Raw genomic sequence first — 23,505 nt, forward strand, 5'->3', positions numbered from 1 at the left:
TTGAACGTAGCGACCGTGCTCAAGGAAGTCTACCCGCGTATCGTCCAGCCGTTCGCGGATCTCCGACTCGATTCAAAGCGGGGCCATCAGCAGGTAATAATTATCGACGTGGCTCTGCCGTTATCCGACACCATTAGCGCGATAGAGCGGCGCGTTTAGGTTATCCGCTGCTCCCTCCGATAGATGCTTATCGACGAGTACGTTCTCCGCCTAGGCCTAAGGGGATCTTCTACTCTAGCCACTTAGAGAATCATTCTTTTTTTTTCGCGTTTTCTTCAAGTTTCAGCTATTACAAATTACGATTTTAAATTGTAGAAACAGTTACATGGCTGGGCGAGTATTCTATCAGTAAGCCTCGACACTGAAGAACTCTAATTCCGTAAGACTCGCAGCACCGACACTCTTGCTTTTAGTGATTCGAAGTAAAAGACTCTCTAATTTTATCATAGTCCCAAGAGGTTCCTGAGAGTAAACGGTGTCGAAGCAAATTTTATCGAGGTACAGGCCCTGCTACCAAAGTCACGCAATGCTGATTTGGTTAGTAAACGCGCATCTCGAGAGACTGGGGATCCGTGGATCGTTCGTTCGGGTTAGCCGGGTGGTTCCGAGTCGTCAGCAGGTGGTATAAATCACGCGAAGTTGGCTCGCGTGGTGCACTCCCGTCATATCCGAGCGGTACTATTGTGCCGATGGTGTCGGCGAGCCTGGTAGCACACCGAACAATCGTATCGATAACGAGCGACAATTATGGACCGTAGTTCTGCTGTTTGCAAAACGGCATGCGGCCAACAATAGACCTTTCCTTTGCTGTTATCCTTTCGTCCTCTCCTCCATTCGTTCTCACATGGTCTATGCCTCGTTCTCTTCCTTTTCCTCCTATTTCATCTCCGCGGTCTAATTACCCTATTAATACCGGGGTCTTCCGCTTCCGCGAGTGTCTCTACTTTATCCTCTGATTTAAGGGGACTGATCTAACAAGTTGACATTCAGTACACTGGTCTGTTTACTCGGGAACTGTCCTAGTATCGACAATTGTAATATAACCACAAAGTGATTCATACGTAACATAGAAAAATCAATGTTTTTAGCGTGAACTAGATGTAGAATGCCGCGGGGATCGTTGTTCGATCGCAACGATAAGGAAGCTGCCACCTGTTGCAGAATGTCGACCTTCCCAGCGGATCAATGGACTTCAGTCATTGTCCTCTCGGGTAAAGGCAGCCTGGACGGAGGCTGTTGAAAATGGGCACACACCGCGTACACCGGCGACATAAATCATACACCCCATTATAGGGCTACTAGATCCTGGCACGGCGATAGGCTAGGCTCTTCCCTCGTTCCACCGACGCGGCTCCCGCGGCCGGCTTCTTTTTCTTCCCTGGTGCCACGTTTCCACCGTGTGTGTCGCGCCAAGCCGTGAGTTTCTTCTTCGTTCTCGTTTCTGCGTCTCTCACCTCTCCTCTACGAGAGAGATAAGACCGAGGAAAAGCATTGTTCGCACGCTCGCTTCTTTACGGGCTCCTATTTTGGTCACGGAAGATTCGTTACGGTACGCCAACGCTAATCGATCGACGTATCGTGCAAAAGTTAGGACGTACGCGGAGAGTTCAACGATCCACTTCTTTTCACACCGTGCGAAATGTTACGTTTACGTTGATAAACCTTGGAAAGACAATTTGCTTCGATCTTGCTCGATGAGGATTTCAGTCGTCGTCTACCGATCAAAGTGAATCGTTGCTGGAGCAGGAATTTCAAAGGTCCGAGAATTCTTGGAAATTCACGCGCTTAAATGCCTGTTCTCCGGCAAGAAACTGTCGCGACGGGGATTAACGCGAAGAAAAACAATGGAATTCACTGAAGGTATTACGGGCCTACGGTCAACGAAGGAGAGAGACCGAGAATACGTCGAACAATCGACACAGGTAAATGGAATCGATTGCTCCCACCTGATCAATTTCCTAACTATGAGACTCTATATTTTCAGACTTAATTTTTGTCTCGTGATTTAACAATACAAGCGAGAAATGCCGAATGAATACATACCTCTGTCGGTGGCGATGACAGGGATCTCCAGGTAGGGCGCCGTTTCTCTGTCCAAGGGTGTCCTGATGCAAATTTCCCCAGTGTCGCTGCGGACCATCAGCTGTTCCGTCTCCACTCTCCCTGCGGCCAGCGTGTAATTCACCATTGCGTTCACGCCGCAATCGGGGTCGGTCGCTTGCACCTGAAACGGTCGAGATTTCCAAATTAATTGCGGCCCGTTAAGTAATTGCAGGGTGTCGCGGCGAGTTGAATAAACAGGGACGTCGACGGACTCGAGGGTATCGATTAACAACGAAAGATTCACGAGTGAGGAGTCGACCGCTGGCGCCCATCTAGGGCCCAGAGGAGTCCTCAGCCAGCGGAGCGATTTGTTTAATTTCGTTCAACCTTCCTGAAACGGGATACCCGAAGATCGTCAGGGAGGTGGTCCGAGGCTCGTAATGCTGGACCACGGTGACTAATTTGCGAGTGGCTCGTTTGCTCCACCTCCCCCCGAGTGGATTTTAGGACGTTATAACGACGGACGTGGGGGCGGTGATGGACGCCTCCGTGCTCCCAGCACTTGTTATTTATGCGACGACGGATCGCCACCTCTTATCCTCGATGGATTACACGCTGCAACTTTTGTAGCCTCGCCAAAATGCGCGGGCATATTTTTCGGGTGCCTTGACGCGGACGATCCCTTGCTTTCTGGAGAGAACCAAGCGAGAAAGTAACTGCATTGTTGATGGATCCTCTGATCGATGCTCTCCGCCTAGCGTGATGAACGTGTCTGATGACAAGGCTGGACGAATCTACTTCTACCGTGTCTGAGCAATCTCGGCCGCACGACACTGTTGCGCGATGAATGGGATGGGGTTGCAGCTCCAGTCTCTACTTGTTTAACCCTTTGCTGTCCTATGTCGAGTGAGACACGACAGAAAATTTGGACAGCAAAAGGTTAAGGGCTGATTCTTTGAAAGTTGGACTTGAATCTTTGCAGCTTGGTGTTGCATGCACGTATGAAATATTTGTATAGAAATTAAAGTATTTGTCTCGAACCTGAAGATGGTGATCTCCGGCCAACGGTGCGTGATCGGCAGGTAGCAGGGATCGAAAACTGTCGATGGGATTACCGTTGGACGATCATTCATTAGCGCGGATCGGTCGAACAAGAGCGAAACCTGCCGCTCCGCTTTTTCTCTCGCTTCTTTTGAATTTTTCAAATTACTCCACGGAAAGGAATAGCGAATTCCACGGCCGGTTCGAGGGGGATCAACAAATTTCTTTCCTTCTGCGCCACGGCGTGTACGTTTTTTTCTCGAGAGTCTTTAACCTTTTTCTCGTCCCCGCGCTGTTCGTCGGGAGACTAGGGCGAGCCCGGCGAGCCGCAGATACCACGCAATGCCTCTTCAAGGTGGCAACAGTGTTGGCGGGAAAGTTATTCGACCGGCTGCCAGTAAATCATTCTTCGCGGACTCCTGCTTTATTATCTACTGTCTCGCTCGCTTCGGCTGCAGCCTCCGTTGCCTCCTTTTTGTCTTTCTTCGCCTTCGCTCGATTGGGACCTCTCTCTCTCTCTTTTTCTCTCTATCTCGCCCTGTGGATGGTATGCTCGAATGCTTGTTCGCCGAGGAAAAGCCATGAATAAGTTACATCGCGATTCTCGTAACTTTCAGCGCTTAATCGCGCGGCTGGCTTCTCGTCGGGGTTCCCCGTCACCGTCTCCGTTTCAGAGTCTGGGACGCGGTTGGCAGCGACCGAATCCACCGACCACGTAACGAAGCGATCGATCATCGATCGCTACCGACGAGCGATTTCTCGTTCCCGTCGATTCCAACGCGCGTGGAACGATTTCTTCGATGGGTGCTAGAATTAGATGGCCGGAGTTTTCGTGATCATTGTGATTCGAAGTGGAATGCTCGATAGATAGTTATGGTTATGGTCGCGATACATGGAACGTAAGCCATGTAAATATCTCACGATAACAAATGATGCTTCCCTTCTACTATTATGTCAATGTTGCTCCTCTTGCACGATGCATATTCTATTTTCTTTGAATCAATCCACCTAATTGATGGTTCACTGATTCCTACCTAACGATCCAATACCAGAATGAAAATATTTAACGCTGATTACATTTCAACCATGCTCGTGCTGCTGTTTTATTTATTTGGTTTCTAATCGAACATCGCCGCTACGTTCTCGTCCGACCGACGGCGTTAATGAATGATCGTCGAAGGGTAACCCCATAGACAGTTCTCGATCCCCGGCTACTACCTGCCGCTGACGCGTCTTCGTTAATCATTCGCATTAGCCATCGTTTAATCTCACCTTCGCGTCGCCTATTCCATGGACAACCAGTTTACGTTTCGCATACGATACTATCGTTGCCTGTTCGCTGAATTATTAAACTCGACGCGTGATACGGTTAACCGTGGGCTTGGTATCCTGTTACAAACACGCTGTTCACAATTTTCCAGGCTAATCCAATAACTCATGATGGAGCGCGACGATAGTTTCACTTTCTATCGACAGATTAATTCTCATTCGTTAGTGTTTACGCTCTGTGCCAGTTTCACGTGCGCTGCTACACCCCTCCAGTCCCCGCGACGCATCTGCATAATTTTCCAATTTAGATTTGCATCCTTAAATTGCATTCTCGCGTCTCGTATATCCGGACGGTTATCAGATAATCCCCTGGTCTTGGCGACGTCTTTTGTCGCCGGGATCGTTCCGTTTGTCGCTCTTGCGCATTCAACGTTTCCTTTCGCGACATCCTCGATGACTTTAAAGGCGTTACGCTCGCTTCGTTTAGTTCTTCGAGGTGTTTCGATCGGCTACTTAAGAGAATAAGTCGACAACTTGGAAATAGGACATTTATTAGCGACGCGTGACTTTAGGATACTAAGTATCTTCTATCTAAAAAGGTGAGATGTGTTGTGTCCGATTCGTTCCACGGATTTCAGTCGCGTTTCCCGTTAATTCTGCAGGTCTCTCGAGCGGAAACGAAGCAGGAGAGACCGGAGATGGGAGGAACGTACGCTCGCGGCAGGTTCACGAGAGGCTGTATTAAATCGCGAGCAGTTTTACCTGTTATTCCGCTGCCAGAGCGAATGTATACCACGCGATGCATTGTTCCCGCTGGTTTTGTTTCGCGTCGACCTTGCGGGGAATATCGATTTCAATCGGGGTGTATACGGAATACAATCCTCCGCGGGTCTCTTCGGAAAGGCCGTGCAACGTGCGAGCTGAATACACTCCTCGAATACAAACGCACACGAACGAAATACCTTCGCGCCCATTGCGGGGGAATCGAGCTCTCTTGTCTTCGAAAAAAACGTTCCTGGCACAAAGGCAGCTCCGATAAACGGGAGAGGGTTTCTATCGAATTTCCAATGAGTTTCCCCTTTCCGGATTCACGAGCAGAAAAGTGCAGAGCTTCTGAATGCAAATCGCGCGAAGCCTGACGCTTTGTCGCGTTTAGCATAAAAAAAGAATAAAGTCTTCGCCGAATACCATTTATCGTTTTAAATCCTATTTGACCCAGTTGATTATTCCTCTCTTTTTTTAAACTCGTTCTATAGGTGTGCTTTTAAACGATACACGAGGGAAACGCGACCAGAGGTCGAGGGCAATTACAGCCACGCGCTCGAGCGCGACCCGTCGAAGAGAATGGTCAATCGCGAGGCCATCTATCGCATGAACGGTCGGCGTCGAGGTGTATCGTCATCGCCAGCGAGGCACATAAAACACGACATACCAGATGCGGTTCGCAGAGTCATCCGCGATTTACGGCGATAACTTTAGTAGCTGGACAATTTGTACCTGTAACGGGCGGGCTGGTCTCTCGCATTTGCTCGCGTCGTCGCGAAATCGCGGTAAAGATGGAATCATCAAATATTAGGGTCAAAGAAAATAGCAGATTTTTCTTCCATGTTTACCTCAATTTAAACTGTATAAAAGAACGATTGTTTAAGAGTATCTAACAATGATGATAACTTGGTATACAGGAGTTTTCGGGGGTGTCGATTCCAAATCTGAACAAGAAATTTAGAAATCAATAGTTTATAACGAATATAATTGATTAAAAAGCAAGAGTTTCAAACCTACTTTCTCCCCGATGCATCCGAAGAGAAATAGTTACGAAAGAGGTAACAGAACGAGGTCGGAACGTTTAAAATAAGCATTTAAACGCATGCTCGTATCAGACCACGTCATTTCTCAATTGGATTTATATCCTACAGGCACTTATTATTGAATAATTAGATTCACAGGTGTCGATCTCGTGCGTAATTGCCAGACCGGTTTGCAACGCTCGCGATCGTGCGTTGTAGTTCATCTTCTGCTTCCAATTTCCATAGCGCTGCACGGCCGATCATAACAGCGTTCATTTCTTCGTTTGAATCCATTTAACCCTTTGCCCTCTGAGAGTATTATCAACATGATTAACGACTTCGAGGCAATTTTGCGGCGTAGTTTCTTTATTTAAAGTAGATTAAAAAATGTTCTCCCAGGTTAGAATGTCGCCGCGAGTGGAGTGCAATCGTACAATGGTTAATAGGTGGTTCTCGATCGAGCATTGACGGAGAGAAGGTTCGCGACGAGCTCGCGGCTTGATTAATGCGAGCGATTCAACGAGTTAATAGCCCCGCCTTTTAGTATTCCCTTCATAAGGAAAAAATATTCGTTAATATTGTATGAAATTCCCGCGCGTTAGGCTTACCGAAAGGCCTCGCATTCCCTGAGGTCAACGATGCCGCGCACCAGGCATCTTCGCCGTGCGTACACACCGCGCCGCGATACAACGATATTTCATACGATTATCCTTCACATCGTTGGGTTATTAAATCATCCCCAAAGGCAGTAGTATCTTCCTTTGAGCGGTCGTATAATCCACCACGGCGATCCATAAAACCGAAACGAACTGGAGCGCGATAGTCCCTAAGCACGCGCTTTGCGTCTCACCAAAATGCTGGAGCGTCCCGCGGCGCGAAATTTATTTCGTTTTCGGTGCACGCGCCTCATTAGCGATGGCAATATTGTTACCTGGCAATATTGTTATTAATATTGTTACTATCGTGGATCGTAACGTGTCGTATCGTGATTGTTACTAAACTGATCGAACTGAAATAAAAGTTTCAGAAGGAAGAACTTATACAAAAATGTTACGACTGAGGCTGCGACTTAGAACATGGTATTCATTTCTTTCGATTAATTAACGCTTATGGTAACCATCGTTTTGATTACCCATTTACCGCTCACTCGTTATTAGCCGCGTATCGATGAAATTCCAGCCGCGCGTTCCGATGCAAATCTCGTTCTCCGGGTCGCGATCTATCTCGATAACGGGAAAGATCGCAATTTCCCGCGGTCAGCGGTATCTATTCGAACCAACCATCAAGGTATGCTCGGTAGAACAGTGAGAATATATAACAATATTTCTATTTTTTTTATCAGTCCTCCAGATTAGCGCGTGCTTCTCTAACTGTGCTCGCGACGAATCCGTAGAATAGCGCGTGGCCTTTCGATACGAAAAGACTTCCTCTAGTTCTGGCCTAAGTCGCAGTCCTCGAGCTCCTCGAGATTGCGAAGAACGCGCGGATAGAAAGGAACAGCTAACGGATCGCGGACGAATACTTGTGGCATCGGTGGACGACTGTCAGTCCATCAGAGAGCCGGCGAGCCGGGAATACCGAGGATGGCTTCTCGGCTTGCTCGAGGAACAGCTCTATCTGTCGAGCTCGAGCTGGCAAAAACCGGCGGCCCGCGTGGTCGCACGCACGACCAACGGAAAGCACCGGGACGACGGGGGGTTAGGACCCGAGCAACGGAGAAAAACCCTCGAATACCGCTCACCCGTGTCCAGGAGGGTGGTGGCAGGAAGCAAGGACGAGGAAGGACGGCGCTACGCGACGCTGCAGGTCCGACGCAATTATAATCGACGAAACAAATACAACAGTACGTAGCCAGAAAAGTTACGAGGAGTCCTCAAGTCCCCCTCCCCCCTCCCCGTCCCTGTATCGCACAGGAGAGTGCATCCCGGCGATTCCAGGAAACACTCGTTCGCTCGTTACGTAGGGCGTTTTTATCGGTTGTAGTCGCGTTTAAAATTCCTGTCGTTTGCACGTAAGAGCGCCTAATTGCGCGACCACGCGATGCCAGTGTCCCGCGCGCACGCGAGCCCTGGCTATCTACCTAGAGAGGAGGGAGAGCTCGAGGACGAACCGGAAGTTTCGTGGGTGGACGCCAGCCGGCTACGCGCCACGACCCTTTGTCACGCGAATTGACATGCAGAAACGACGGCTGGGTAGCCGTCACGTGACTCACCGCGGGTGTGCGACCGCACAATTAGCTGGATGCGTATTCCGTTTGCATAAATAAATATGCGCGTGTTTGCCGCCCCAACCCTCCCTCCCGCCTCGCGCTCTCGACCTCCGCGGTCTCGGACTGCTGGCGTCTTTCTCGTTCATCCCGACGTCCGGCGTCCTTCTTCGACCGCGACGACTGCCTCTTCGTTCCTCTGCTGCCTCTCGAGAGCGTGTGCGTGGCTGCGTGAGCACGTACGCCGCAAATAGACGGTGAAAAATCGCGTGCCGCGAAAATAAAAGGAAGGGAACCCGCGCGCGTGTGAGAAAATGAGAACGAGGAGAAAGAAGGAGCGGAAGAAGCGAAGTGGCGAACTTGGTTTCTGTATCGCCAAATAGAGCGCTGCCGCGGACTAATCGAAGTGGCGATTTTTTTCCAACGGGGGCACAATAACCATTCCGACTGAGCGTTGCGTGCCTCCGCTTGGAATTCGCGGTTTTATGCGTTCCCCGCTCCGGTTTAGCTGGACGTAGGCTCGATAATAGAACGCTTAGAATCTCGCGGTAATTGCATCGCAGCGTAGAGTGGTCATTGCGAAAGAAACGAAATGGTAATCGAGTGGAGGATGGCGGAAGGCCGTTGTGGGATTCCGCCGATGAGGTCTGCTTACGTCAGCGGGCGACTCCATCGCGGGATAGAGTCAAGGCTCGTCTTGGAAGCTGCGGTATCTAATGCTGTATTACAGAAACAGTACAAGGCCTGGCATCTATCAAGATGGCAGGTCGACTACGATCTCTACCATGTCTTTTCCAGCCTCGACCAAATTCTCGCGCGAATAGTCGATAGCAGGTTCATTCCCAGGCATCGTCGCTCCACGTCGACGGCTTTCCTCTTTTGGAATAAGCGACGGCTGAATTCGCGAGGCGCCCGCGCGATGATCGCGGACGCTCGTTGCCGCGCGATCATCGACAGCTCGTACAAGCCGCGTGATATCCGTGACGTTCCGATATTCCTTATCCAACTCCATAGAAAATCAACGTCGATGAACCCGTTGTGCTTCTTCGCGTGGCAGAATCCAGGAAGACGCGACCAGAGGGAGAGGAAAGCCATCGCGCCGGAGGGTGGGCGAAGGACGTAGAGGAGACGGGAAACGCGAAGGTTGCAAGCTCGGGAGAGAGAAGAAGAGAGAAGGACGAGTTGTCTCTCGCAACCGACTCTCCAGGCAACAGTGAGTGACAGCTCTATAGAGTTCGTCGGGTTGGTAGCATTGTGCGGGACTTCCTCTCTCTCCTCTGGCTTTCCTGCGCGGTCACTTTTGCCGCGGCGCTGTTGCGAGCTCGTATGTAAAGCGTCGTACCGGCCTCGGTACCGCTCACGACATTTAGTACCGTACGTCGTGTATACTGGCTGTAACTGCGCCGTGAGACGAGCTCTGCTACCTCCTCGAACACCGAGCTCGATTATCTTCTTGTCGCGGACGTTTTAGAACCGTTCCGGAGGCCTCCAGGACTCCACTTGGCACATCCTTCAGCCTGGTCGCAATGGACGACCAGAAACTGGATCGATACCATCGATAAGAAGGGCCGTTTAACACTCGACATTTTTCGTAGTAGTCAGACTAACGAATAGTTGTAAACCGCGCAAAATCTACGCAACAGTTGATCGATGTCGCGCGTTTGGAGGTTAAAGCGACCCCTCCTCCGTTACAGAGCAGCTTATTAGCACCTTGAGCGTACATTGGCGAAACAAAAAGTCGATAGACTCGGCGACGTGTCCTCTCCCCCCCTCTCCCATGGAAGAAGAAGCTGTATGGGACCTCCTCTTAACCTTTGCTCTCGGGGTGCGTGTTTTTGCCGCGGAGCAGCAAGCCGAGAGGCGAGTCGAACGGTGCGCTGGCGGGTCGGTGGCCGGTAATTGCGATGAGATATGGCGGCCACTTCTCATTAAAATAGTTTAATATGTATTTGTCAAGCTATCACCGCGACGTATGTCCCGCCATTCGTTATCGCCTCCCCTATATCCCCGCGCGAACTCAACCGGCCACGCGGGGAGGGTCACCGCGGGATCGGGGTTTATTTTTCGCAAATTCGGCATTCGGCTAATAGCGGCCGTTTGTCTCGTTGTCACCGACCAGGATCGTTCACAGAAATTCGGATACATCGTGCACGAGGCGACCCGCCGCGAGGAGAACCCCGCCCTCACGAAACCACGAACACGGGAACAGGATCTTTCGTTTATTTCCGATCAAACGTCGCGACATCTGGCTATGCAATGTCCCGTTAAGACTATTCTGGGAAACAGTGCATTCGTCGTATGAAAATGAGCGAAATTAGAGCTGCAACGAAACCAGTTCCAACAAGTTCTCTGGTTAAAGATATCAGAAAGCAGAAATAAAATCTAAAATCGCTCTTGAAATATCCGAAAACGTCGAATCGATGAGATTCTCGGCATCTTCGATGGCACCCTTCGGCCACCAGTTGCACATTCGCAACTCTCATCCTCGAGGAGGAGTTTCTTCGAGCGTCTCGCGCGGGATAGGCTATCGTCTTTCCAGCCAGGGCTCGTTACGATTTCCCTTTCAATCGGCAGCGAAGGGGCCATTACCTTTTCGCATCGTCGCAGGGAACGCTACATTACAGCGCGTGGCACTTCCCCGCTACTCACCGGTACCTCTTGTTTCTTCCTTTGTATCGTTCCTACCTGCTCTCATAACCATGCGCGAAGGATACTAGGGTGCAGAAGAGCTCGTTAGTAATCTGCCTTTACAATCGGCCGGTATATACGAGCCGTGGGCGGATGTCGACAGTTAAATCTGCAGTTTAAACGCGCGGCTCGTTGCACGACGCCGCGTTGCGTACGTACTTGCCGCGAACGTAGGACGTTTTTACGCGTATTAACCAGAGTCAAAACTGGCGTACAGAGCCACGGTAATTGGAGCCTCCCGCGTTACGGGATTGCATCGCGACCTTGGTCAAGGCGCGAAACGTTTATCGTCGCTATGGCTCAGCGGGCAAGAACTAGGTATTTCATTTACGGGAAAAATACCGGTAACTGACCGAGTGCAGAAAAAACGAATGAAGATGGAGAGAGGATGGTTATCCGCGATGTTTCCAAGCAATTATAGAAACGGCAGGTGTTCGAGTGTTGTTTCAAGTTTCGGTGCATTCTTGAGGAATTCAAGGAAAGAAAGATCAACGAACATTTTTGAACGTGAATTTTCCTAACCGAACGGCGTCGATTGACGTTTCAATTCCGAGCACGGAGGAACGCAAAGTAGACGGACGATTCGATAAAACGTTTCACGGCGAGCGAACTTATCGACGAAAGCCCTCCGAATAACTCAGACTTTTACGAGAGTCTTGAAACTCGCGCCACATCTCTGCCCTAAGGAGAAGTAAAAAAAAAAAAAAAAAAAAAAGAAGAGCGCGGAGAATATAAATACTCGGGAGACAAAGAAGAGCGAGAGGAGCTCGCGGGCTCGAAAGACCAGTTTATTATTATTCGGCAACCGCCCACGCGTACCTGGTGCCCCCTCGCGCGTCCCCCCTTGCGCCGCGGCGACCGGTTGCCCCGTTGCCCGATTCCCGTCCTCGGATTCCGCGTTCCTCCGTTCTGTCTCTTGTTTCTTCCTCTTCCAGCCGTTCGCTTGTTCTCCCTTCAGGGTCCGCGACGGGGCCTTCGAGAAGCGACTCGTGGAAAAGCAACTGTCGGCCCGAGCGTGCCGCGCAACCATCGGCGGGTTAAGAGAAAGGTCGTCGATTAAGATAGCTGTCCGGTGTTCGTGGCGTGCCTCCTATAGTCCTTCTCTCGCTAGGCCTCCTCTTCCTTCCTCCCTACCCTCTTTCCGATCGGGCCGTCGTCGCTTCGCGTGGTTTGTCTCAATAGAATACGATCTACGAACCGGTCGAGCGACACCCGCTACTCGTGCGACCCTTTCCTCCCCTTCAGCCTGCCATTCCTCTCTCGATCGGCAACGATAACGATACCGTTTCCACAATTTTTCCAGCGCACCTTTCGCGACGGCCACTGGCGCGTGTCCGTTCCATTAACCCCGAGGGAGATACTAGGATTCTAGATAGTTCTGAATATCATCGTCCCGATCAACATTATCACAAAAAAAAAAGAAGAAACATCGTTCCCTAGGCTCGATTTACGAACCGCGACGCGCCAAGCGATTCCCAATCTTCCCCTGGAGGCTCGCGTGTCTTTTCCATTCCCGTTTCGGACGACATTACTATACAATGTATTAATTGTCCCCCGATGTCGGTGGATTCCATCGAGTGTCTAGCCGCAAAAGGAAGGAAAGGTGATACCGAATGATCGATGCCCGCTCGGACTTCCAAGGAGCCCAGGAGTAATTGCGCAGGCGACCGTCTCGGGCAATCCGCGATCGTGGAAGGCCGTGAGCCGATCGGGCGCAGCCGTGGCCAGCAAAAGAACAGCCGGATAAACGAGATCGCAATAATCGATACACCTATCCTCGCATTAAAGGATCCCCCTTGCGCCTTGTACGTTCGTCCGCGATATTATTGATCCTGCGCACGCAATCGGCCGTATCCCATTGCGATTTAATCGATCGTACCGATTAATAATCGCGTCTCTGAATAACCCAGGCCTTTTCTCTCTCCTCTCCGCGACCCTCCCCCCCCCCCTCCATGATTCTTTACCCTGGAGTGAAAAATCTCTCCGCGATCCGCCGCAATCGCGTTTCCCTTCGCTTCCTCTGACCGGCTACGCGACGACTTGGCACCCAATATAGCGAGACGAATTTATTACGGTCGGCCAGTCGTCGCGCGTTCATATATTTTTTCGCAGATCGTGCGAGTATGTACTCGTTCGCGAGGTAGTGCACGCAGTTTAGCAACATATCGCGTTGACTCGCGATACCAGGTTTCGAATTTTTACTGCAATCGTTAAATTAGTTCGCACGAGATCGTTGTATCTGCGAACAAAGTAGAGCAAGCTGTCGCTATGACGTTTACAAGACACTTTCGTTACATAGTTACACCATGTAAAAGAGGTCTACATTACCTGACTTCGATCGCTCGGTAGCAACACTTCTGTGTCTCGATGTAAGAGAGAATCATTTCATATATCATGAGTATATATGAGTCGATGTCATGAGGATCCTATGCGATACACGAGGATAAATGAATCGATGCACCCATCTGCCGCGTTGCTGTAGTTACACGAGCCAACCGACTTGTAAATGCCGTAACAATCTCCGAATATACCGTCTGCCCATGCGTTGAAATGACCGAGTAGATATACCGCTACCTATGCGTAGAAGTAACCGAGTATACCGTCTACCAATGCGTCGAAGTCTCCGAGCCTACCGCCTGCCCAGGCGTTGAAGTCACCGGGCCTATCGCCCGCGCGTTGAAATCTCTGAACCGACAGCCCGAGTGTCGCGAGTTCTCGTGTTATATTTCACAAATTTACACGTTCAGAGACAACATACAGCACTGGAAACAATTTATTTCATCATGCACAAGTTCCTACGATGCCCACACTTCTCGTTCAGCATACGATTAGTATATTGATCGATATTAAACGACCACTAACCTAGATATCAAGCTTCAAGTTTTTACCCACGCAATAATATTTTCCCAATAGCAGCATTAATTAATGTACAGTGTCATAAATATGTTCGATGGTGTATATTTAAGCGACAGCGATAGTTTTTCATTCCACGAGCGCATACAGTGAAATATGAGCCGTGGGTGCGATAATCGGAATATTCAACTGGCTCATTTATTACATTTAATTTCGCTCGATTATAAACTATGTTTCTATCTCAATTTTTGTCGACGATTGCTTCAATCGGGAAGTAATTATATTGATAAATCGTTTCGCCGGAAATATGTATAATTTGTATGCGTTGCTCGTCGTCAGTTCTAGCGTTGAACAGGATTTCTACGAACGTATCGAGGTCTTCGACCAACAGGTTTCCAGCCGAACGGTGGTGGCAACATGTTAATATCTGTCGTTGACTTGAAACTGATTCCGTATAATGAGGACGCGTTCGTAATCAATATTTCACATTAGCTGGAACGGAGGGCCCGGACGCGGACAGAATTTCAGCCACGATCGAAGGAAAACCAACGAGGAGTCGAGCGACTTTGCGACTTCGCACGCTTCGTCTTCGTGGAATTGCGAGAATTTGAAGATTAATGGGACCACGGGGAATCCGGCTCGCGTTTTTGCTCGACAGGCTCGATCGGTTCTGGCTCCTGACAGGGACTCCGCCGCGCCACGAATCACGTTTTACTCGTACCGATCGGTTGCATTATAATAAGCCAAAAACCACCTTTGTTCACCTGTCGGGACCGGGGAACGCGTAACTCTTCGCGTGGCGCCTGCGACGCCCCCCCCCAAAACTCCTACAACTCGGCGTTGCACTGCTGATTCGCGAGTTGAAAAAAAAAAAAGATGAATGGGAATTTTAGCTTGAAACGGCTCGAGCCACGAGTCCGCTTACGTTTTTTACACTTTTCAACGGTGAAATATCTTCTTAAAGCCACGATTTCGATACGCTAATTCTTCTTTACTTGTTTTGCAACTATCAGAAGTATACTGTTTACTGTTTCGACGAGTATTCGTTCGCGGCAGTGCTCGTACAGTGGAAGCCTCGCATAGAAAGATGACAGGGAATTTCTGAGATTAATGGGGGCACGGGAAACCTGATTCTCATTTTTGTCGACTGGTCGACCCGAGCGAGTTATCCTGCCTTTCCGCGAGTGCCGTTCTTTCCTTGTCTTTAGCCTTGGCTTTAACCGTAATAAACCGAGAAACGCGTTCGCAGAACTTCTTACGCCTGGAGAAAAATCGGTAACGATCGATCCCGTCGCTGCACGTTAAATTTATTCCAAGGCAGCCCTATTTTTTCCGTCTGCGGGAGAAACAGGTCCTGGCCGATCGTCGTTAAAGACGCGGACGCGCGTCGATACGGGAATTCTTTATTGTTACGGGAGACGAATTAATGGAAGGTGTCTCCGCTTGTCTCTGTAATTAATTGATCTCGCGCATGATCGAGCGAGCGTACCTCGCAGCCTGGTCAATCTCGCTGCTCGCAAACGGCCCCGGTTTTAAGTACGTTCTACGGGTTAACCAGTTGGCAAATGGATCGAGCCGTCCCGCCACGAGAAAATTAAGCTCGCGTTTCATCGGCGCGTAATCTAAATGATTGGTCCATCGAGACGCCGAGTACGGGCAACGATGGAAGGTTAAACTCTCCGGATAAATATACACCCACGTACCTTGCACGCAAGTGCCCGTTCATGAGTATCGTAACATTTCCTTTCTGCTACGCAGAGGTTTCGATTCTTCTTTCGTGTCTTCCAACTCTTTAGGCGATACAAGAATTCTTTTAGATTGCACGAAGCGCTGATTATTCGTAGGATTAGTGATTCTACTTGGATCCCTTGTCCATAAACAAACGAAAATCGAGGGAATTCCACTGGCAAAGTTCATCGTGGAACGACGCAAATATATTCGAGACCGTCGTAAACGTAATGGGGTGTCAAGAAACAATGTAAATTACGAGCGATCCGTGGTCGAGCTTACGCTCGCCGGAAATGACTGTCCAACGGAGAGACCGGTGGTTCACGAGGATTAGAGCGCGCACGCGCGAAAGAGACAAACTAGGGAGGAAGAGAGAGGCTCAGGTAGGACGATGTAAAGCAACATCTTATCTTAATAGATTACGGCGCCATTCGGCGTAATTTGCTGACTCCTATTACTGGCGCGTCCACGAACGACGTCAGTCGTCGCGATAATATTCTCTTAATTCGGGTCCCATAGGCGTTAATGGCGTTAATCTTGTCGAGCAGCGAAACACTGATTAACGCCGCTACTCAGTGAAGATGCGTTCGTTGGATAAAATCGACGCCTCCGTCTCTCTCAGCGATCTACCGCGGCAAGGACGAGCAAATTAGTTATCTAGATAAAAATTTCGAACGAGGAGTAAAAGATAAACTGAAGTTTTGGTTCGTTATTCGGTCGATAAATGTGTAATACGAGGTATAAAGCGAAATACTTGGACAGATAAAAATTCAGATCTTGTTTAACGAACGATAAGTATGATCTTTAACGAAATGAAAATGAATTTATTCCTTCTTACGTATCGTTATCGTTATTCGAACAAGGGTTCGCTCAACTTCGAGAACTGATATCGTCAAGACCGCGCACGTTTTTCCAGGTTCGACGACTGTTCTCGAGAGTGCAACAAATGCCTTAACGAGCCCTTCCTTTCGACGTTCACGCCTTTTCCTCCGACCGACCGGTCCCGCGCGTCATGGTGAATCAACGTTCGCCATTCGCGGGACTCCAAGCAGCCGCGAATGAATATTCCAACGCGTGTTAGCGGTACATTACAAAACCTGGACCTTGACGGCTATCCATGTCGATGGTTTGCCATCCCGAACCCCTCGCGATCACAGATATCGACGTAGTCAATGTTTCAAAGACGCGCCGATAACCTAATTGGCAGATGACGCGTCGAGGGACTTCCTCCTGTCTCCCTTCAAAGTGCCGCCATTTTGACAACTTTGTCTTCGCTCGTACGGAACAATAATTTGAATTTGTTCAATTTCGATTACTTGACGAGCCGCAATCTCGTTTACCGACATTCTTCGTTGCGTCTTCGACTCGGGTTCGTCCCTAAGTCGAGGTATCCGTACGCGAAGGGCCCTGCGAGCCTGTAGTGTACTTACGGATGACCGCCTCTTTGGATGCATTACGATGTATGTATTAGCATAATTATTGGTTACTCGCTATCAGTGCCGGCGGGCTGGCGTTCACCAATTTATGATTTCATCGCCGGCCATGCCGTGCCGTGTGCCACGGCACCGTTAAACCAGTGCATCGAGAGTGCAGACACCAAGTTCGAGCACGAGCCCCCATTGTTGCTCCTTTTTCTCTTGCGCCTTGGTCGCGCAACCACGGACCACGAAGAAGGAAGAAGGCGACTACGTAGGTTGTTTACGACCCAGCTGGACCCTATCCTCGCCTATCGATCGACATTTCCGTCCTTCCAACCCCCTCCTCTGGTCTTATCGGAAACAAATAGGGTAAATATTTAACTCGACTGCGTGTATCGCGCTTGGTCTCGTCGCTATTTCGAACGTGACCCCGAATATTCGCGTGTAAGCTACGCTCGATAGAGACCGCAAGATCGTTCGATTCTTAAGGACATCTTCGGGGGCTCGCCAGCCCCCTCTCCCTTTTCCATCTTTCTTTCTCCCGTTCTTCTATCGTCCAGGCTTTCAGCCTACTCTCTCATTCCCGCGGAGCAATCCGGTCCTTAAGTGGCAGGTGCTTAAGATTCTCTGCGATCGCGCGAGGAGAACCAGTCGTGCTGCATTTGGATCGTATTCGGACCTCTTTCTCGGCCTCCTTCGGCTGTCCCTTTCCGTCCACTATCGGCTCGAGCCAGCGCCGTATGCTAAAACGTCTCCGATCTTTTCGTCCTGGCCCGTTAGCGGCGAATATTTCAACGAATCGAGTCCCGGCGTTTCGCACGGCGACGAGATAAGGATCTCGGGCGTGGAAAGAAAATTCATTTCGCTGAAACGTTGCTGGAAGCTCAATGGAAAGTCGCATATCGACCGTGAGGCATTGTCACTTTCTGAAAACAAATCGCACGAGCAACTTGAGAGTTGAAGAAAATACGTGCTGTTGTAATTATAGAAAAATTCTTTTACCGCGCAGTTCGAGAAAGTCTGCGTCGGAGAGGGCCGATGTCGCGGAAAACCATTGACGCCATCGCGATCGAACAGCGCGCGTGTACAGGTGGCGAGGCTCTGGGTTACGTAAGTGCAGGGGGAAATAGGTGGCAAAAGAAAGGGGGCGTGATAAAAGGAGAGAGACGGGCGAAGGTACAGAGAAGGTACGGAGGCGGTGTACGGCGTTCGTCCGTCTCTCTCCATCCTAGTTCCATACCGCTTTAACTCTTTCCCTGTTCGCCACCCTTCGTCTCCCCCGGCCGTGCGGATGTGTGTGAAATATAGGTTGATATCGCGATAAATAATGAGGTGCCCTTCGTGGTGATGCCCCGGGCTGCCGCTACTGTACTTCCACGACGCGCTCCCTCCTACCTACCGAGCGAAACGTGTACTTGGTGGCTGGATGTGGTCGGGTTACACGCCGGCCCACGTAGAATTCTCAGCGCCTACGTAAGGTATCGCTAGGACGGAACGGCGAGTTAATCTCGCGGACTGATTGGCACCGTGGCCGATCTACGTTCCCCAACGCGACCCACTCGATCCTCTTTTTGCAGCAAAGATCCATCGTGGACCTGCGAGCGCTGCTCGATCTCAGTTGGACTAGAACTAACAGCGTACAACGTCAGAAGGATAAAAACGTTGACGAGTATCGAAGTATGCTGTACTTGACGCGAAGTCGGAGGAGGTTTGAGTCGTCGTTTTGTATGAAACGCTAGTGCCTTTGCTATGTACGATATCGCGATAGAAGCGTGCCAGTTTCCAAGCTTCGATCCGGAGTAGATTCTCCGTTCGTTGGCTTCACCCGCGTCAAGCAGGTAGACGACGGGTCGATATTCAGCTCCAGGTGTCCGCGTTTTCATCGAGTCGTCCGAGAGCGCAATAAAATATCAGATTGGAATCTCCCCGCACGATTCATTATGCATACAAAGTTTTTTATTTATCTTCGACGCTGGCGATTTTCTGCGATCGGGCAATATCGATAAAAACTATATGCCCAGTGTCTTATTTATATCGACTCGCAAGACACACGACCTCCTCGCTCGAGCCTAATAACGTTCCTAATTCGTTGTTCTCTCCGGACGACGTTCCTCGAGTTTCGTTTTGTCGTGGCGTCCACGGAGGCATAACGCGCCACTGATTTCGCCCGGGGAATCGATTCCTCGCTGTCGATACGCATACCGTGGCACGCACGACCGATCGACCAACACATCAACGATTCGCGGACAGCTTTCACGCGAGTCGATGCGTACCAGGGTTCGTCGTTCGACACCTGGACTAAGTGCTCGTGTTCCCTTTCGCGATGGATGAAAAACGAAGCTGCCGTCGTCAGTCCTGTCAGAAGAATTAGTATAAGTGGACCCTTTCGCGCCATCTTCTCCTCTGGGCTTCGCGATACGGTTTCGTAGCTTGTTAACGAAATATTCGATAGATCTATAGTAAGTAAGAGTCAACGCATTCCTGGATCTACCGCGATTATTGCGGCATCCGGTATAATAGCGGTTATAAATACGTTAGATGGGATTTAATAGCGGAATGAGGCGATAAACGAGATAGAAATGAGTGGTCAGAATTTACTAGCCTAGATTAGACATACAAATACGGAAGAAGAGAATAGATGCTGGGTTAAAGAGAATAAAAGGAAGTCCATGCGAGAGAAATTGTGGAACATTAAAACAGTATGATACAGGACTGTACGATAAAAGTAATTTAAGAAGGAAGCAATCTACCGATGGGATAATCAACTGGTCAAGTGTGACAGATAACATGAGCCAAGCAAAAACGGAGGCAAATTTATAGTCGGTGCAATATCTACGGGAAACGCCGATTGAACGGCACGCTTACGAATCCTATAAATTGCGGAACAATTCGATATCGTTAAAAAATTGCATCTCTCTATTAATACTGAAAGTATTCGCTGCAAGCGTCAGATGCTTAATATGTCAAAGATAGAAGCAGAGTAACCCATTCACGCCCATCTTATTTTCAGACAATTTATATTGTTGGACGAAACAAAAAATGACAACCTGGTGCACGGATACCAATCGCCCCGATGAATAGAAAATCCTCGCCCCACCAACAGCGGTGGTTAACGATCGCTGGCGTAATCTTAATAGCGTTTAATTATACGTCCGCGTTAAATGATAGAAGCGGCGATCTTCCACAGCCGCATGGCGAGCGTGGCGAACCACGCGAAACGCTATACCAGATCGGATGATCCATCCGGCCGACGATGAATATCGCGTGGCATAGAACTGAAACACTATTCGATCTTAATGACGTGGTTGTTACAAATGGAGAAAAAACCGCCATGGGCAAACGAGAAAGGGGATGGAAACGAGTAGAGCAAGGGGTTAGGATGACGAAGACGAGCATCGCCATCGATGCTTTGTTCCTCCATTTATCCTTGCTCTATGCCCCTGCCACGGGCCTGGCCATGGAGGGACCAAGGATGAGTGTCGGAAATTCAATTTAATCCTTCCGAGTGGCCAAGCTGCGCCGACCGATTCGTCTCGCGCGGCGGGTTATGATTCTCTGCCACGAGCGCATTCGCGGAGGGTGGGGGGTGGGGGGGGGTGAATTTCTCATCCGCATAAACATTTCCAATAACGCGTACGATTCTTCCAATTAAAAGTTATCCTTTGCTGGTGTATCTTTAATTTTATGTCAATTAGCCAAGTAGTCTGCTGATCCAACAAGCAGCGGTTTGCAACCCTTGTCCATCTCTGGTCGTGACCGAGCATTCCGAAAGCTGGTTCAGGTGGGGAGTCGAGAGGGGTCGAAGTCGTGAGTTACACCGTCGAATCGCACGGCGTTACACGCGTGTACGGGCCAGGCTCACGCTGACCGTACCTAATTATCGGCGGGCGGTCGTGCGTAGGGTTGCGCCGCACACGGTGCACCGTAATGGAACCGGACGATCTATTTGTCGGTGAGGGCACCGTGTCGAGAGATCGTGATCTATGTCCCAGTCTTCGGGATACCTGCATTCGTACGCACCGAATATTCGTCGCCTCGTTGTTCAGCAGGCAAGGAGCGAGGGGGACAAAAAGTAAACCCTGGCTCGTGGATCTTACCGCGTGGTCACGGTCCATTAGACGCTTGTATCTCATTTTGTATCCTCCAGGGAATTCGTGGTCGTGTCCGCGCTCCCTGCGAGCGTAATTGCGACAGAGAATCTGTTGAACCCTCGAATTTGTCAAGCCTGACAATTCCCTGTAACTATTCAGCGCATCTAGTCGAGTCCAAAGAGTTCAAACATCGCTACCTCGATCCACGTTCCGTCCCGAGTTTCGATCCCGAAAAGTCTAAAGCCGAAACGTTCAACGGTTCAAACGAATTTCACGCGCCTGTGGGACTAATGGAGCGCAACCATCTACGAGTCGGGGTCACCGCAACGGGAACACGATTTGCTAGCTTCCACGGCGAAAGGCGCGGAACACTCGCGTGAATTCACGTTTGGATCGCTACTCGCAAAGTGCACGGGGCGCCTAGTTCGAAAATGACGCGTTTCGTTTATTCGATCAGATAAGATCCATCGATTTCGAGCGCGCCGGAACTGCACGGGGCTGGTAGCTGTCGAATTTGTCAACGAATCTAGTAATCTACTTACAATTTCACGCGGTTAACCGCGCGGTTTCGTGTCTGTCGCGATTACCGAACCGAAACGATCCGTTGTCGGGAACACGATTGATTGGCGACCAGTTATCGCTAGCGGGACACGCGTACCTTTGGAATTGTCGCCTACCGGGCGATTCTTTATAGAGTTACTTTAAACCGACACTCACAGAACATAATTTTAGAAGATAACGTTGGATATTATTGAGTAGAGTTGCATCTAAATAGTCCCTAGTATCAAGTAATATCGAGTAGTGTCGAATATTACCTGTTGAATGTTTTCTTTATCTCCCTCTTGCTTTTCGTCGCGCAATGAATGAATGGACCGCTGTGCATGGCGGCAAAGAGAGCGGAATCGAGCACGGTAACCGGTCGTTTCTTTCCCGCGTTTGCTACCGACATCGTCGTCGAACACCCGTTCGATTTGCCAACGCGTCCGCGCAAAGTGATTAACGGACTGGACCTAGTTAGCTCGAGTGCTCGTTATACTCGCGTACCTAGCCCGCTTTTTTGTCCGCGGCGTCGCGAGTGATTAAATCTGCGCGTTGTTGCCGCTGGAAGACAGGTGAAAACGGCGTTTCTGTTTGCGGAGCGTTAATGCGTGCCGGGATTTATAGTTTCCGGAGCGTAAGCGGCGCGGTACAAGCGTAATTACGTCGAACGCCCCGTACGAACCGCGGATTGGCGTCGGGGTCTACGCCAATTCACCGCGAATAACCCGAGACGCAGTGGTTCTTAACCCTTCCGTGCTCGTGGGACGTTTAAAGCGATCGAGAAAATAAAATTCGTACTTTCGTATACTGTGGTACTGTGGTGTATCAAATAAGATGACAAGTCCATCGAATCAATGGCCAAACATTTCCCAAACACAGTGCATCCGTGTTTCGCGAGCCATTGGCGAAGAATCACTGTTTTAAGCGGAATCCCGCTCCGCGTAATCTCCGATATAAATCTTGGTTGGAGCGATATAAAACGCGGGAATATTCGATTTTCTTCGCGGCCACGTAATAGTGGCTGGTGATCGCGATAACGGTCCCAACTCGGAGGAGCGATCGGGGTTTGGCTAATACCTTTCGTTCGACGGTGATGTTACTCGGTCGCGTTCGATTCCAAGAATTTATCGCAACGTTGGGGCAGCAATTATCGACGTTTCAAGTGGGCCCGAGCGGCGTACAGGGCCCGTACAAGCGGCGGCGCGGAGTTCTTCCACGCTAGCGTTGAATTCCAGGCTCAGTTGCGCGCCATCGCGGTCACGCTAATGCATCCGATCGGAATTTATAGTTTCGCTCAGGACTCCTATCGGCTCGTTTCTTCGCCACGAGCGATTAGATTCATGCGTTTCGCGCGTTTCCAATTAACACGTCGACCCAGCTGCCAACGGCGTTCGCGATACTCTGCTTTTTTCCAACCGTCCCCCTTCGTTCCTTCTACCCATGAACACTCTCCGCGGGCCGTTGAGTGAGGGAACCTGTGTACTTCGTACACGTTTTGTCAACTTCGCGATTGTAGAGCTTGTTTACAAAATACCGAAATTATTCAAATGCTTTTCGTTGAATTTTATTTATCGTTTTAAGTACGTTAACCGACAGACGACGCGAAGAGATGGACTTTCCATGGTCGAAAGGTTCTCCACTTCCAATATAGCCCGATCAAGAGAAAAGGGTTTTATAATTGAGGACGTAGAAGCTGAAGTTTCGGATAATTAAATGCGAAATGAACGGGACCGAATCGATGATTGGTTGTAATGACTGCTCTCCAGGAAAGACCTCGTAATCTCCCTGCGTGGATACGTGCGCGTACCTGTGTGCGCACCGTTAATTTGATTGCGATTTAT

At 49.8% G+C, this 23,505-nt stretch overlaps 2 protein-coding genes across 2 annotated transcripts in view; both read right to left on the bottom strand.

The window, feature by feature from the left end:
* Positions 1-5,327, bottom strand: part of LOC128889560 (protein dachsous) — a 60,418-nt gene extending 55,091 nt beyond the window's left edge. Inside the window, exons 1-2 of the mRNA XM_054147282.1 lie at positions 5,316-5,327; positions 2,044-2,224 (exon numbers count right to left, since the gene is read on the bottom strand). Coding sequence (XP_054003257.1) covers positions 2,044-2,224; positions 5,316-5,327 — 193 coding nt within the window. The remainder of the gene's footprint in view (positions 1-2,043; positions 2,225-5,315) is intronic.
* Positions 1-23,505, bottom strand: part of LOC128889442 (cytochrome c oxidase subunit 7A1, mitochondrial) — a 345,364-nt gene that overhangs the window by 138,535 nt on the left and 183,324 nt on the right. The window lies entirely within an intron of this gene.

The sequence above is a fragment of the Hylaeus anthracinus genome, unplaced genomic scaffold, assembly GCF_026225885.1.
Source record: "Hylaeus anthracinus isolate JK02 unplaced genomic scaffold, UHH_iyHylAnth1.0_haploid 11997, whole genome shotgun sequence".
NCBI classification, from domain to species: domain Eukaryota; kingdom Metazoa; phylum Arthropoda; class Insecta; order Hymenoptera; family Colletidae; genus Hylaeus; species Hylaeus anthracinus.